General features: G+C 35.1%; 2 protein-coding genes and 1 long non-coding RNA gene across 3 annotated transcripts in view; 1 reads left to right on the top strand and 2 right to left on the bottom strand.

Moving 5' to 3' along the window:
- Positions 1 to 11013, bottom strand: part of LOC107752792 (uncharacterized) — a 21657-nt gene extending 10644 nt beyond the window's left edge. Inside the window, exon 1 of the long non-coding RNA XR_001641387.1 lies at positions 10941 to 11013. This is a non-coding gene — a long non-coding RNA (uncharacterized LOC107752792). The remainder of the gene's footprint in view (positions 1 to 10940) is intronic.
- eva1ab (eva-1 homolog A, regulator of programmed cell death b) lies at positions 9608 to 11975 on the top strand. The gene is made up of 2 exons (XM_016568855.1): positions 9608 to 9765; positions 10961 to 11975. Exons 1-2 carry the CDS (start codon positions 9675 to 9677, stop codon positions 11329 to 11331), a joined length of 462 nt encoding a protein of 153 aa, XP_016424341.1. The 5' UTR covers positions 9608 to 9674; the 3' UTR covers positions 11332 to 11975.
- Positions 11976 to 14574: 2599 nt separating this feature from the next.
- The window catches only part of LOC107752812 (XK-related protein 5-like), a 9928-nt gene continuing 7874 nt past the window's right edge, over positions 14575 to 16628 (bottom strand). Inside the window, exon 7 of the mRNA XM_016568877.1 lies at positions 14575 to 15323. Within this exon, the coding sequence (XP_016424363.1) occupies positions 14575 to 15323 (749 nt within the window). The remainder of the gene's footprint in view (positions 15324 to 16628) is intronic.

Raw genomic sequence — 16628 nt, 5'->3', positions numbered from 1 at the left:
GACCCCTTTAAAGGGGTCATATGATGCGATTTAAATTTTTCCTTTCTCTTTGAAGTGTTACAAGCTCTTGGTGCATAAAGAAGATCTGTAAAGTTGCAAAGACTAAAGTCTCAAATCCAAAGAGATATTCTTTATAAAAATTAAGAGTCAGCCACGCCTACCTAAAACAGCTCGTTCTAACACGGCCCCACATATCTACGTCACGATGTGGGAATATTTGCATAAACAAAATAATGTTCTTTTTAGCAGCATCATATGACCCCTTTAATACAATAGTAACTGATTAGTACAACGTGGCAAAGAAAACGAGATAACAAATTCTTAATCCATGGTTATGATTTAACTAAAATGAGAAAATTAACAATACTTTTGTTATTGTGGCAACAATACTTTTTTCCCCCACATCATGTGGGGCTCCGTACTTTAGTGTGAGTATTATTATTATTTGAAATGTAAGCTTCATCATTACTGGTTTAAAAGGTGTTTTTTTTTTTTACATGGCTCAATAGCCTCTGGTTATATGTTTCTGCTTGAACTACTGCTGTACTTATTTTATGCCCATATGGAGGTTGTGCATTTCAAGAATAATTACCCATAACCCCAAACTTAAAGAAACGTTCACTTGAAGATAGGATTCAACTGGGAATGCTGTGCCAGTCACTTAGAGCCAAGGTACACAGAGCCGTAAAAACACAGAACACACACGGACATCTCTTGGGACCGGTTTGAACATAGTTCTCCACTAAAGTGCTCAAAAAAAAAGAGGTGATTCTACTAAAAAAATCTCTTTAGTCAAAATCTTCGTTCTGTTTCCAGGAAACCAGCCCTAAATGAACTCATCATGTTTTCTTGCTGTAACAGCAAAAACCAGCAGCATGTTAAACACGGCTCTCCTAAGCTCCCACTTTTCTCTCATAGTGGTTATGGGTCAAAGAAACTGATGCTAAATCAGTACAAAAGGGCAACATCCTTCAACAGACCTCTGTTTTCCATCTAACTAAATCTCTCATCATAACAACAAATAGTTAAATGTGGCATTATAAAAACAGTTCTGAAAAGAAAACGTCTAAAGTGACGTCAAATAACATAGCGTTCTGTCCATCTCTCTTCTTTTCTAGGCAGCTGAGGTATGGAAAAGCTTTAGTTTCCCATCTGTGTGGGGTTAAGTACATTTAGGTCCTCCAGCTCCACTGTTCTGCTTCACTGAGCTAACAGAGGCTGAGTTGGAGAGAGCTGAGACTGGCCCTGCATTCTGAAACCTAATATTAGAGAAGAAAAAAAGCAAGGGAGAAAAAAAAAGAAAAGAAAAACAAGGCAGAGAGGAAGTGTAGCATTAAGGCTGGCAAATGAATCTGCCTAAAGTCATGTTTTGTGATTATAATGAGGGTGAAGCGGTGTGGCGCAGGCAAATGAGAGTGAAATAAATCATGGCTGTATTTAGGATCTCAGGTCCTAACATGAAATGCTCAGTAATACAGATTTAATTCTGTTTTAAGTTCTGGTATTTTTCAGCTAAGTTTTTCAAGATCATATCTCTAAAAGACCCTATAAAATTGAAATTGGACTTTTGTTACGTGAGTATTTTTGCTTTGGATATGCAAGTGTACCTCTGAAAGTTGACAAATGCTTCTATATATAAAATTTACAGTCTTTCTTTAAGTAAAACGAACCAAAATACTAATACTAATACTAAGTGCTCTTTAGAATGACAATGTCTATCCAATAAATCTTAAAATATCACAGGAAATTTATTTATTTATATTATTTCATAATTTTAATTTAAAAAAAATACTATTTAAAACTTAAAAGTTATTATTTATAATTTTTAGTAACTAAATTAGTAACTCGTGGAGCTTATCAATTTGTATATGTATAAAGTGAACAATATAGAAGATTTCATATGAAATATGATTTAATATGAAACATGAAATTATTTGAATATTAATGTTTAACAGTATATTTTCAATAACAGAGATTGAAAGTCAATCTTTTTCCCGTTAAAAACTGAATACATCAAATACAAATCATAATAGAAAACAACTTCTGTTTATCCTTTGTGTAGAAGATAAAGACTATAGAGCTTAGTTACTGAAAAATGTTAAAAGCTTTGCTTTCTGTTCTTTTTAAATGACAGTGTCTCTGTAAATGTGCACTTCAGTTTAGTCTATAAACCATGCAGGCTCATAGTGGATTAGGTGAAGTGAATTATTAGGCAGAGTCAAATGTGTGTGTGGGATTATGTGATCAGACATAGACATTTTGAGCATTCATATGTGCCGTCTCTCCTAATCTTCCTTTATGAGGTGTGAGGAGATTGAGTGGTTTGTGGTTACAACCTCTGGATAGGACAAAAATTGAACGGTACAAAAAAACAGTCATTAGTGGTGGGAATTCAGTTTGTTTTACGTCTGATGAAATGCTCACACTCACTCATTTTACTCTGTATATATTTGAGGGGTTTGATTATATAGCAAAGACAAGATTAGTGGAGGGATTCCTTTGTTTTTCACTCTCTTTGTCTTATACTCTGCATTGTCATACATCTTATATCTTTCTTTCTCTGAATATTGTAAGCAGAGCTCCATTTTGTCATTCTTTCTGATCAGAAACAGCTGTTGGAAAACTGTATGTTGTCCTCTATTTTTAAACATTTTCTCTAAAAATAGAAATCTGAAACTCCCTAATTAATCTTTTTTTGTGAGTACTAGTTTAATCTCTCTCTCCTATGAAAACAATGATGAAGTCTCGTAACTCCCTCTGCTCTTTCATTTCTCCGCTGGATCTCATAAGTTCATGATAAACAGACCCCAGCGAGAGGACATATTTTTATAAGGCCACTTCATAAGGACAATAAGAGGCTCCCTCTGATATTTAGGGATTTAAATGGCCTTGCACTTGTACGCAGTTTGTATCCTAATCCTCTGATGAAAAAGTTTATGTAATGTTTTTTTCCACAAGATGTGGTCTGTTTCTGTTTATTTTCATGCTGAAAGAGTCAGTCAACATTTAGCAGTCAACATTTAGCATGTGGAAAAGCAGGACTTTTAACCGATTCTTATAGTAAAGTTTAGTATAGTATAAAAAAATTTAATTCATTAATTAAAGTCAGTGGGGTCTAAAGTTGTTACTGACTTTTACTGAATGGGAAAAAAAGGAGAAACATTCTTCTAAATATCTTTTCCCACAGAAGTATGAAAGTCATACAGGTTTGCATTGAAGGTGAGTAAATGATACCGGAATTTTCATTTTTTGGGTGAACTATTCCTTTAAGAACTCAAAACACACTTGCAAAATGCACCTGTTTACCACTCCACCTGTTTGTTTGTTCTTGAGGAATTGAAACGGATGGCACAGGAAAATGCCTGGCCAGCTAAAAGTGACCTGCTTGGTCAACAATGCTTTGCAGCAGGCTGGTTGGCATGCTTGTGGGAGGTCTAGTTGACATTGACTCATTTTAACCCTGGCTGTGAATACTAATGACAGCAGTTGTGCACCCATTATTGTCTCAACTTAAATATCATGTTATAGTTTACATTTACATTTAGTCATTTAGCAGACGCTTTTTATCCAAAGCGACTTACAAATGAGGACAATAGAAGCAATCAAAATCAACAAAAAAGCATAAGTTATATAAATATAAGTTAAATATAGTTGAGAAACAGGTGCTTGGATTCCTGTTAAAACTATTAGAGCCTGGAAAAGTAAAATAAGTTTGTTATTTGTGACTATGCGAGAGTTGAAACGAGAGAACAGCCACGCTGCTCAACTTGTTCAATGAGGAACAACATCATTTTAAAGTGACTCGTTTGCTTGACATCTATTTGTGAAGTCAAATGAAAGCGTATTGGCTCATGCCAGCTTTGAAGCTCAGGTTTGGCTCGGTGTCTGATTAAAGCCAGGCTCCGTTGGTCAAGGCCCTGAAATACTACAGCCTGCTGGCTTCAATAAAGCCCTGCCAAAAATGAGCTGCTGCTTTCTTCTCTTGATTGCGGTACATAACGGTGGTTCCATCCGGAGAACAATGGTGAAAACTCTCTCAAAGTATTTGTATGGACAATTCTAGGGAAACATAGTGGTGTAATTAATTAAAAAATGATGGGACCTGTGACTAAGCTTCACAAAAACGATTTTCTGATGAATGTATTTAGGCATTACAACAGATAATGAGGCATGTGCTGAAAAATGGATACTAATGTTTACAATGCAGTGTAAACATTAGTAAGTCATTGAAAGAAAATTTCAATGACTTACTAATGTTTACACTGCATTGTTTGAAGCCAAACCTATCTGTCAAAGAATAGATCATAGTAGAGACTCGATATCAGTCATACCTAATTCAATTTAATAATATTTAAAGAAATAGTTCACCTAAAAATCTAAATTTGCTAGAAATGTACTCACCCTCAGGCCATCCAATATGTAGATGAGTTTTAATTTGGAGAAATGTAGCATTACATCACTTGCTCACCAATGGATCCTCTGCAGTGAATGGGTGCCGTCAAAACAGCTGATATAAAGATCACAATAATCCACACAACTCCAGTCCAGTCAATCAATTAATGTCTTGTGAAGTGAAAAGCTGCATGTTTGTAAGAAAGAAAATCCATCAAGATGTTTTAACTTTCTGGCTTCCGGCTAAAATTTGAGTCCTTGATCCATAATTTTGATTTCTCCAGTGAAAAAGTTGTCTCGTCTGAATCAGGAGAGAAATATGCACAAGCAAACACTGTTTTCCTGATCATTTGGACATCCAAGATGTTCATGTCTTTTTTTTCTTCAGTCGAAAAGAAATTAAGGTTTGTGAGGAAAACATTCCAGGATTTTTCTCTATATAGTGGACTTCAATGGGACCCAACGGGTTGAAGATCCAAACTGCAGTTTCAGTGCAGCTTCAAAGGGCTCTACGTGATCCCAGCCGACAAATAATGGTCTTATCTAGTGAAACGATGGGTCATTTTCTAAAAAAAAAAAAAGGTTTGTCTTGCATTAGCTCTGCGATGTGAGACTTCACGCATTACATAATCACACTGCAAAGGTCACGTGTGGTTAGCTCTTCATCTGTGTACTCCGGTTCAAAAAGGTACGGTAGGGCAAAAAACTCCGTCTCATTTTCTCCTCCAACTTCAAAATGATCCGACATCGTTGTTTTCCCTTTTTTCAGAAATGAGTTTGACTTTCTTTGCACGTTCGCTTTGTAAACACTGGGTTGGTTCCACCTATGTCACATGTGTGTGATTACGTAATGCGTCAGGTCGAGCTAGTGCAAGACAAGCATTTGTGGTTAATGTATATTTTTTACTTTTTTTTAATGACCAATCGTTTCGCTAGATAAGACTCTTATTCCTTGGCTGGGATTGTGTAGAGGCCTTTGCAGCTGCACTGAAACTGCAATTTGAAACTTCAACCCCTGGCTCCCATTGAAGTCCACTATATGGAGAAAAATCTTGGAATGTTTTCCTCAAAATATCTTTTCGACTGAAGAAAAAAAGACATGAACATTTTGAATGACATGGGGCGAGTACATTTTCAGGACATTTTTAATCTGGAAGTTAACTAATCCTTTAATGATGGTTTTGTTTCTTACAAACACGCTGCTTTTTACTTCACAAGATGTTAATTGATGGACTGGAGCCATGTGGATTACTTGTGGATTATTGTAATGCTTTTATCAGATGTTTAGACTCTCATTCACTGCTGAGGATCCACTGGTGAGCAAAGTGATGTAATGCTAAATTCCCCCTTGCTTTTAATTATTTCTCATTAATTAGTCAAATATTTTCATAAAACGTTATGCTGTGTAAACTAAAAAATCTTTACCACTGAATTCAGTTAATTAAGCTGATGTAATCATCCTTTTCAAGTTTTAAGATTAAATTACAGCTCTTTCTTAACCTCGTATTGATATTGGAAGAAGTTAAGCAATTTAGATCTATTTTAATATGAAGACAGGATACGACCCATGAGATTTCTGTGGGAAAGAAGGACTTGTCCTGGGAAAAGTCCAGTGCAGTTTCCAAAAACATGAAAGGATATAAACCACAAGAACAACAGTTTAGTCATATACTGTTTTCCAACCAAAAAAATAGCCTGAAGTACAAATAGGGCCACAGATAATGATTTTTAAACTGTACATGTGCATAATTTGAAAGGAATGCTCACTGACTAGTTATCTCTCAATATATTGCTCTCACATCACATCCTGATATGATTCATTCTTACAAGTTCATGTCCTAATTTAGTAAGCAGAAATTTGTGTTTTACGCACTATGGCTTTCAAATAGTCTGATAATTGGCCTGGCTTAGGCAAACGCCATACAACTTAAACACACATTACTGTTTTTTTCTTTTGTTTTTCTGTCTAGTTAGGGAGGGTTTTGGTCTTGACTAATCACTGTGGTTGAATGGAGGAGTGTGTGTACCGGAAAAGGACTCATAGTGATACTGTGTGATGTACGATCTCTGACACACACAAACACAGGAACACCGATTGGGAAAGAGAGTTTTTCCACTGAAGGTCTTATCGTAAAGCTGAGGGGGCTGCTCTGTTATATAGATCATTATGACTCATACAGTAGCCCTTCATTTTTTTTATTTAGCTTTGTCCATCAGTTCTGAAGAGCCAAAGGGAGGATGCTGAAGTTTCTTTCTCATTTTGTCTTACTTTCTTTTGTCCTCTTTTCTCTACAGTGTGAGATCGCATAGATGGAGAGAGAGAGAGCGCGCACTTCTGTTGTGTGATCTTTATTGATGTTCGCTCACTTAGCACGCATCATTTGGATTAAAACTAAATCATAAATATAAGACAATTTATAGGGGCATTCACTATAAACGTCATTTATTGTCACCCTTAAGCATACACGACTTTCTGGCGAAAGTAAAACTAACAGCCTGTGTGAAATGCGCTAGGCTGTACTGTACTTGTCCCTCTCATTCTGCACCAGTACAAATACGTGCACGCGTTGCGCGTGTTTTGCTTGCTTCATGAGTGTTTCTGCATTATATGAGTGGTTTTGGTTTTACTAGTGGGTGCAGGACACTATAGTTCCTTTATGTAAGTGAGGATAGCAAAATAAAGTAAACTGTGACAAATTATACCCAAAAATTCTTCATACAGTGGACTACCAGTAAAATTGATACAAATTTGGGACCAAAAATTATTCAGATCGGAAAAAACTGAAGTTCAGGTTTGGATGAACCTGGATGACAGCATGCCCAGAAGACTATATGCTGTCATTAAGGCTAAGGGTCACCCGACAAAGTATTGATAGTTGTGTAAATATTGACAACTGTATGAATAATTTTTGGTTTATTGTAATCCATTACATACCTTTCTATCAAAGTTATCTGACATTATCAAGCTGAATTTGTTCTGACACAGTTAAACTCTGAGTTTTTGTCATATTTTATTACCATTTTCTAAACTATAGCGAATAAACTGTGATAATGTGAGAAATGTTGAAGGTGTCTGAATACATTTTGGTTTGACTGTATCTATTTGATAAATGAAGTTAACCAACTAACATTATACATACTCTTTTGGTTTCTGTACCCAATATTTAAAAAATGTACAAATGCAATGAAAATATTGGTATCGGTACTCGGTATATGGAAAAAGTGGTATCGGTGCATCCCTACTAAGAATATATCACAGTTTCCACAAAAGTATTTGTTTTCAACACTGATAATAATAAGAAATAGAGGCTCATGTGACACTGGAGACTGAAGTAATGGCTATTAAACATTTTAATTGTAATAAATATTTTAAAGTTATTTTAAATTGTAAAAATACTTCATAATTTTTGATCAATTAAACAGTGGCAGGTTACACATAAATTATTTTCATCAAATAAATAAAATTGACGGGGAGATAAAACTTTTTGAATTTGAAGATCAGAGTAAATTTAACTTATTTTATCTTCTGGGAAACATGTAACTATCTTCTGTAGTTTCTGAAGTGCAGTACTACGGATTCGAAAACGGTAAAACTCAACTGTTTAACTCTAAGGGAGTTGGAAAATGAGCTTAAAAATTAGCTTTTCAAAAATAGTGGAGTGTTCCTTTAATGCATTGTTTTTCCTTCTGGAGCATCAGTGAGCGTTTGAACCCTCTGTAATAGTTGCATATGAGTCCCTCGGTTGTTCTCAGTGTGAAAAGATGGATCTCAAAATCATACAGTCATTATTGGAAAGGGTTCAAATACACAAAAATGCTAGAAAACCAAAGACTCTGTGGGACCTGAAGGATTTTTTCTGAAGAACAGCAGGCAGTTTAACTGTTCAGGACAAACAAGGGACTCATGAACAACTATCACTAAAAAAAAAACACAGCTGTGGATCATTCAGTATTAGGAATTAAGTGGATGTAAACTTCTGAACGGGGTCATTTTTATAAATTCAACAATTATTTTCTCTTGTGGACTACATGTAAACATCTTTTATGTGAAAAACCTTATTCAGGTCAGTACTAAATAAACAATAACATGCATTTTGTATGATCCCTCTTATTTCGGGAAAATAATTAACATTTTGCAGATTCTGAAAGGGGGGTGTAAGCCTTTGACCTCAACTGTATATATAAAATGGAACAAAAATTTCTTCCTGCAATTATTAAAATGAGTTAATAAAATAGTTTTCACTACAATGAATGAAATATCAGTTATCCGATCAGCATATTATGTCAGAATGATGACATTGTTTTATGAATGTAGCCTAATGGTTTGATACAGATACGGTAAAGAAGGTCAAACCATCTGAGGTCGGAGAGGGCAAAAATCACAATTTTAAGGACAAAGACATTTGATGTTTTTAAAATTACCAATGTGTACCTATATTTGTTGAAAGTGCCACCAGTCTAATTCCTCATTTACAGTAAAAGAGGAGCCTGTCTTCCTCTAAGTGAGACAGACCGAGACTACATTCCATTACACCCACGTGAATGACTGGCCCTGAGTGCCGTCTACCTTCAGCCCAGACTATTGCTGAAAAACTCAAGCTTTCTGTCCAGCCATCCTGCTACACTGATTCTCTGTTTGTGTTCCAACCTCCTTTGTTTTATAACATTTTTTTTTCTTCTTGGGATGAAAGACAAAAACCAGCCAATATGTCCAGGCAATTTGGCAATAATTTACTGGTAAACTTTCCCTGATGCCTAGAAATGATTTTACGAGGGGGAGAGAGAATGACAGAATGTCAGGGGTAGGATGGCAATTCTATAATTAATTCTTTATGAAAGTTATAATTTCTATTATTACTGTCTCAACTGCAATCGTCAATCATCTTGTCAGTGAATAATAATGTATATGTTGGATCAGAATATTTGTTTTGTCTGATCTTGTGTGACAGTTTGATGAGGAGAAATTAAACTTTAGGTTGTTACAATGTCTGTGGTTGCACAGTAAGATATAGCATTATTCTGCTGTTCGGAAATTTCCAGCCTGTCTGTAAAAATAGTTTTCTCTGACATGAGGTTATGGTGCAGCCTAAATGTAGGCAGAGATCCCAATATAATTACACTCTTTAAAACAACATCATTATAAGCTACAGTTCAGCGCTCCTCTTTATAGGGATTTTAAAAAATGAAGGTGGGTTCAGACCGGTTTTAACTTGCGGTCTCTCCCTCTTTCACTTTCTTTCAGTACCACACAATAAGTGACCCAGAGAGCGTCTGTGGATGAAATGGTTACAGCTTTCCTCAATGAAAGGCAAGCCACTACTGAGGAGATGGCTTTAGTAAGCAATGCACTGGCTGCTTACTCCTTCATAGCAGGTAAAAACAGGTTTGGTACACTACTATACACTACCAGCCCCCAAATTATACTCTGTACTAAAGCTGGGCGATTAATTGAATTTTATTTGCAATTACAATTTTGTCTTCCAACAGTTGAACAAAAGATAATCTTGTGAATAATCATAAGATAACAGTGCCACATTCCTTTTAGCGATGATGGTTATGCTTTGTTTTGTGTTATATATCCAGTGCACTTTTTTCTTTTACATTGGCACTCCTTGCTTTACATGGCAAAAAAAAAATATGTAAATTTATTTTATGTAATATTTTAATGTTTGTTTTTTATATAATCTAAACCTTTTATATATATTTTTTAAATTTCTCAGTAGTTTTTACTGAAAACTACTAATCATTAATATATATATATTATATTTAAAGTACAAGGAAATCCACTGTGAAGAAGAGGGGAAAGAAACTTTCACTTTAATCGTGATCTCAATATTAAGTAAAATAATCATAATTTTTGCCAGAATTGAGCAGCCTTACTGTACATGCTTCTTGGTAAAACTTTGGGTTGCTCCACATGACTGATTTTTCTTCCCTTTTTTCAGATATTTATACTATTTCAACAATAATAAAATGTATAGAGTATATTATATTAGCCTACACTCTTAAAAAGGATGTGTTAAAAACAACACAACCTGTGTTGTTTCTTAACACACCTCTGTGTTAAGGACAACGCATTTTGTGTTACTTTTAACTCAACCATGTGTTATTCAACTTTCTACACCCTAATGTGTTATAGTTACACAATATATGCCAATTATGTCCTCAAAATGACACAAAACGTGTTTAAATAGTCAACAGAACAAACGTGTTAATTAACAGATCCTTTTTGTATTAAAATGGCTCATTTGAAAGAAATCATGCATAATAAAAGATTATGCAGAACTATTTCAAAGAATTTCATCCTTTAAATGTTTCAATCATTTCAATTTCCTTTATTATTAGGATAGATATGCCACCTGAATGCTTCCATACATACGTAGCCTACACACATATAGCTAGGCTAAATTCTTAATTTAGAAATCAAAAAGATTACTAAAGAAGAGGTGTGTTCAAGTTATTAGGCTATAAACAAATTATTACAAACCAGGCCTACTTTGTATTCCGTCATACTCCGTAACAGTGGTCCAATGAAAACTGTTACTAACCTTCTGAACTGTTTCTGCAGATCACCCGGAACGGGCGGCACTGTATTTTGTGTGTGGAGTGTGTTTGGGACTGGTTCTCACTCTCATCGCGTTAGTGGTGCAGATCTCCTGTCGAACCGACTGCAAAACGCAACAAGCGCCCAAGAAAACAGGCAAGACTGCGGAGAGCACCAGCGACACGAGCGACAGCGACTCGGACTGGGACAATAACTCCGACCTGTCGGCACGCCGCCACCGGCGCTTTGAACGGACGCTCGGTAACGTGTTCACCTCCGCGGAGGAGCTGGAGCGCGCGCAGCGATTAGAGGAACGCGAGCGGATTATCCGGGAGATCTGGATGAACGGACAGCCGGACATGCCGGCCACGCGCAGCCTCAACCGCTACTATTAAAGTCTCTGAAGCAACGAGACGGCAACGAGGGTTGAGGAAATAATTATACAGTAACTTAGCTATTAAACATTTTTGGGATAATGATGGCTTTTGGGAAACGCCATCATGCTTAAAATACGTTTTGGGACATCTATTCTGGTGGCACTGGCACTAAGTTACTAGTGAAGCATTTGTCTATTTGAATGTGCACTCAGTACATTTTTTGTTTATGTTGCGCTGATAGTCGTTTTGTACTTATACTGATGACACCTATACTGACACCTGGTGGCATAGATGAAAAAGCAACGTTTATGTTTAGTTAGGGGTAAATGTATGTAAATTGAGACGCTTTTTGCCATTGCAATGTCCTAATTAACTGATAACACAGTAGAAATGCTTTATTCGACGTGATTAATTTATTCCACGAGTGAGTAAGCAACTTCAACAAATTTACACTTGATCTTGCTCCATGTAAAATAAATCAGTTCTTATTAAGTGACTTATTTAACGGTTGACTTCATGATTTTAAATATGTTTTAAACTGCTATTCATTTCTTTGTGTAGAACATCAATGAGGGAAAATTACTGAGTTGCACCTTTAATGTAACTTGTTTTAATGAAGAATTCACCTTGACATGTAAAACAGGTGGAGAAAAAATTATATGCTTGAGCTTTAAATATGCTTGACTTGAAATACTGTATTTTTATAATTAGAATTAATTTGGTCTGAAATTAGGTTTGGCCACGTGGACAATTCAGACACCTATTTTTATTGAGATGTCATTCTTTAGTTGGCTTAACTTGGCTAATATCTTTTTTATTTAAGCAAAATGTCTTTCTGTTACAAACACTTTTATTATACTAAAGCTTTGTCTTGGAGCTCAGGGTTTTCATGACCTCTGTGAAGGATTTCTCTTCATTTGTCATATTTTGTTAACCGACAAAACAAAATGATGGTCTGTGCCTTCATTTTAGAAAAATTCACTGTAAAAATGAAAAGATACTTGATGTGGAAAACCTATAGATGCTTTTTTTTTAAAAGTGGTTCTGCCAGTGTGGTGATCAGAGTATCTTTTCATTCTTACATTTAGAAAAATTCACTGTAAAAATGAAAAGATACTTGATGTGGAAAACCTATAGATGCTTTTTTTAAAAAGTGGTTCTGCCAGTGTGGTGATCAGAGTATCTTTTCATTCTTACAGTGTATGCCGCAATGTCCTAATTAACTGATAACACAGTAGAAATGCTTTATTCGACGTGATTAATTTATTCCACGAGTGAGTAAGCAACTTCAACAAATTTACACTTGATCTTGCTCCATGTAAAATAAATCAGTTCTTATTAAGTGACTTATTTAACGGTTGACTTCATGATTTTAAATATGTTTTAAACTGCTATTCATTTCTTTGTGTAGAACATCAATGAGGGAAAATTACTGAGTTGCACCTTTAATGTAACTTGTTTTAATGAAGAATTCACCTTGACATGTAAAACAGGTGGAGAAAAAATTATATGCTTGAGCTTTAAATATGCTTGACTTGAAATACTGTATTTTTATAATTAGAATTAATTTGGTCTGAAATTAGGTTTGGCCACGTGGACAATTCAGACACCTATTTTTATTGAGATGTCATTCTTTAGTTGGCTTAACTTGGCTAATATCTTTTTTATTTAAGCAAAATGTCTTTCTGTTACAAACACTTTTATTATACTAAAGCTTTGTCTTGGAGCTCAGGGTTTTCATGACCTCTGTGAAGGATTTCTCTTCATTTGTCATATTTTGTTAACCGACAAAACAAAATGATGGTCTGTGCCTTCATTTTAGAAAAATTCACTGTAAAAATGAAAAGATACTTGATGTGGAAAACCTATAGATGCTTTTTTTTTAAAAGTGGTTCTGCCAGTGTGGTGATCAGAGTATCTTTTCATTCTTACATTGTATGCCTTCTTCAAGCAAGTATTAATTATGCATAGAAGACAATCACCTGTTTGTACTAGATTTTTCACAGGATAGTATAAATTTTCTACATGGTGCTATAGGTAAAATCCATCCATGCGTGAGCACTGTTCAGTCCAACTTTATGGTCTAGAAATGTCAGATATATCAAATATGTTCCTGTCCTTATTTCACCCTTTGGTGTTCATTGAACACATGCAGCATTTTAATAATGTAACCAAGAGGCTCACTTCCACCGTCTCATTCCATACTCATTCAGTTTAAGTGTTTCAACGATATTTTAATTTCATACAAATATATGGATTATTAGAAAATGAATTTGTATTTGGTTGTTTTAATATGGTTGTTTTGAATGTGTATGAAGTAATGTGCCAAAAGTTTGTCTGTGGATAAAGTCGCTACATCTTTCCATAAAATAAAAACAAAGAAAAAAAATGTTGTTTATGCCACTACTCCTGTAATTCTGAATGTGTCTTTGCACAAACCCTAATTGAATGCAATAGTGCCCTCTGCTGTCTGATGAACAGCTATAATGACAGAATCATAAACATTTCAAAGATTTTTATTCCCATCTGAGGACATGCAGACAAATAGATGGGCAGTATAAATAGAAAGAAAATGTATAAAGACATGTCTAAATTAGCATTGAATGGTACATGACCATGCTTTATATTAGTACAAATAAAAAAAAAAGTGTTTGAAGAGTTCTAAAAAGTGTAAATGCAGAATGTTTAGTACAAACATTTTTAAACTTATTTTGACAATGATTTATACAATTATTTTAAAAACTATTTTCTCCACAGTTTAACCATAAATATAACCATTGTTATAAAATACTATATGTGTTCCCTTTGCATATACTTGATAAAATTAAATTTAGATCAAATTATACAAAATGTAAAAAATACATGCAAATATATATATAAAACCACAGAAATGTATCAAACATTATGGTAAAAAAAAAAAGAGCAGCAAGTAAAATATGTCAATGTAACTTATAGTAAACGTACATAGTAAATGTAAACCAATTTGAATTCAGAGCTTATAACTAATGGTACCAAACTGCAGATACAGATAACTGCCAGCTTATAGTGGTTATAATATTTGCTAACAATAAACCAGAGTTTCTACAGGTTTAATGGAGGTAAATGAAAGACTTTTTAAAGACCACAAAGAAAATATAAGGAATAAATTGAAAATTGGAGTTGTAATGAGTTGTATTAGCAACACTTCAACTGATCGTCATTATACTTAAAACCTAGCAAAGTGAAAATATTTACCAGCTTTATCCCAAATAAATTCTAGTATTAAAAATGCACCTGTCTTCTCGCCCCTCCTAATCGAGGACTTGTACTCTGCATTGTTTTGAGGTCTGGTATTGGAGTTGAGGTATAACATGGGTTCCTGTTTAACAGCTGTTTGGCAGTCAGGTGCAGCGCAGCTCCATTCATAATGGGACTGATCACAGCCACACTCTCTTTATCTAACGTAGCATCACTGACACTATAAGAAGAGTGGGGTTCTGCACTGAAGTAAACAGTGCTACTGCAGTCTGCAGGGCAGGTGTTATACACTGCACCCTTCTCTGGAGACTGTCTCACTTCAGCAACAGAAAATCCTTCACGGTTTTCAACTGGACAACTTTTAGATTGTTCACCTGCTTCCATGTTTGGCTGGTTACAACCGTCCCCTCCAGAGTCTATGTCGGGTGCATCATCATTCTCCAGGATGACTGAAAGCCCTCTGTCTCCATACATGCAGTTGATCTTGTCTCTGTTTCCAGTTTTGAGAGCCAGATGTATTAACATATGATGATGGTGCCAGTCGCCCTCTAGAGGCTGAACAGAAGAACCTCCGGCCTGCTTGTCAGGAGCAAAACCAGTCACTGAGAAAGTGCCATGATTGTTGTGTGTGGAGGATTCGAGTGTTGTGTCCTTGCAGTCCACATCGGTTGTTCTGTCAGTAGTTGTCAGGCTCATTTGGAGTCTGAGACTCTGGAGGATCTCCGTAGATTTTGGATGAAGAAATCGGTAGTAAAGAACAACAAAAATCACACCTAGAAAATAGAGAACAGAGCAAACTATATTTGTAATGTTACATTACACTACATCAGCTTATTCTAATTGTTATTTTTCTTATTACAATATATAGCAACAATACATATATAGCAAATTGGTTCTCGGGTGATATTAAGATTTTTTTTTTTATTGATCAGTATCTGTATTGGATATTTAATTGTGCATGCTTATTTTCCATTCAGATTACCTTGCCGTCATCTAACAGCAATGTTTAAAAACACGAATAATTTAATAACACTGTTAAAGGGATAGTTCACCCAAAAATGAAAATTCTGTCATTAATTATTCACCCTCATGTCGTTCCAAACCCGTAAGACCTTTGTTCATATTCAGAACACAAATTAAGATATTTTTGATGAAATCCGAGAGCTTTCTGACCCTCCATAGACAGCAACGCAACTGGCAAGGCCCAGAAAGGTAGTAAGGACATTGTTAAAATGTATTGTTATGAAGCTACAAGAATACTTTTTGTGTGCAAAGGAAACAAAAATAACAAATTTATTCAACAATTTCTTCCATGTCAGTCTTCGAAGTGCGTTCACAAGAGTACCACGATGCATATGTGAGGTGCTGCTGACGCAGGAGCCGGTGTTCATAACATTACGGTTGAACCACTGATGTCACATGGACTACTTTAATGATGTCCTTACTAGAGCTGTCAAAATGACTGAAAAACTAAATTCGAATTTTGTACTTAAATATAATCAAAATTCGAATTATATTCAAATTTAAAATGCATAATTTCAGTTAGGGTGAAGAAAAGCTTTTGGCTTCTCTCCTGAGGCCACAAGAGGGCGCATCGAGCAAAATATTACTAATGCACGTTTATTCAAAGCATAAGATAACATGACTATCTGTGGAAAAAAAAGTGAATAATGTTTAAAATAATGATTTTAAACATAATTTATAAACCAATTATAATTAATTAAGTTGCTTAAACAACTATAAACAAAACAGCATCATGTATGTATGCATAGTTTAATACAAAGGCGAAAGCCAATCACACAGAATACATTTTTCATTTAAAAACACGAGTTGCAGTGGGATGAGGAAAAAACCCAGCCATAAAGTCTCGAGATATGTTTTTTCAAAGTTGAACTTGCATTAATTTTACATGGCTTTCTAAACATGTGGCTCTTTTGTGAGAGACGCGAGTGCAACGGTGATAGATGTCCCTCAAGAAAATGCGCGAAATATGCGTTCTGTGTGAACGGCTTGGTTTCAGTTTTGACATAAACAAGATATTCTCCGCATTGATGTTCTCTTTTCCCGCAATATTTGTA

The sequence above is a fragment of the Sinocyclocheilus rhinocerous genome, unplaced genomic scaffold (assembly GCF_001515625.1).
Source record: "Sinocyclocheilus rhinocerous isolate Xijiao unplaced genomic scaffold, SAMN03320098_v1.1 scaffold61, whole genome shotgun sequence".
Lineage (NCBI taxonomy): Eukaryota > Metazoa > Chordata > Actinopteri > Cypriniformes > Cyprinidae > Sinocyclocheilus > Sinocyclocheilus rhinocerous.
The sequence above is the reverse complement of the archived record's forward strand: the minus strand, read 5'-3'. Positions and strand labels throughout refer to the sequence as shown.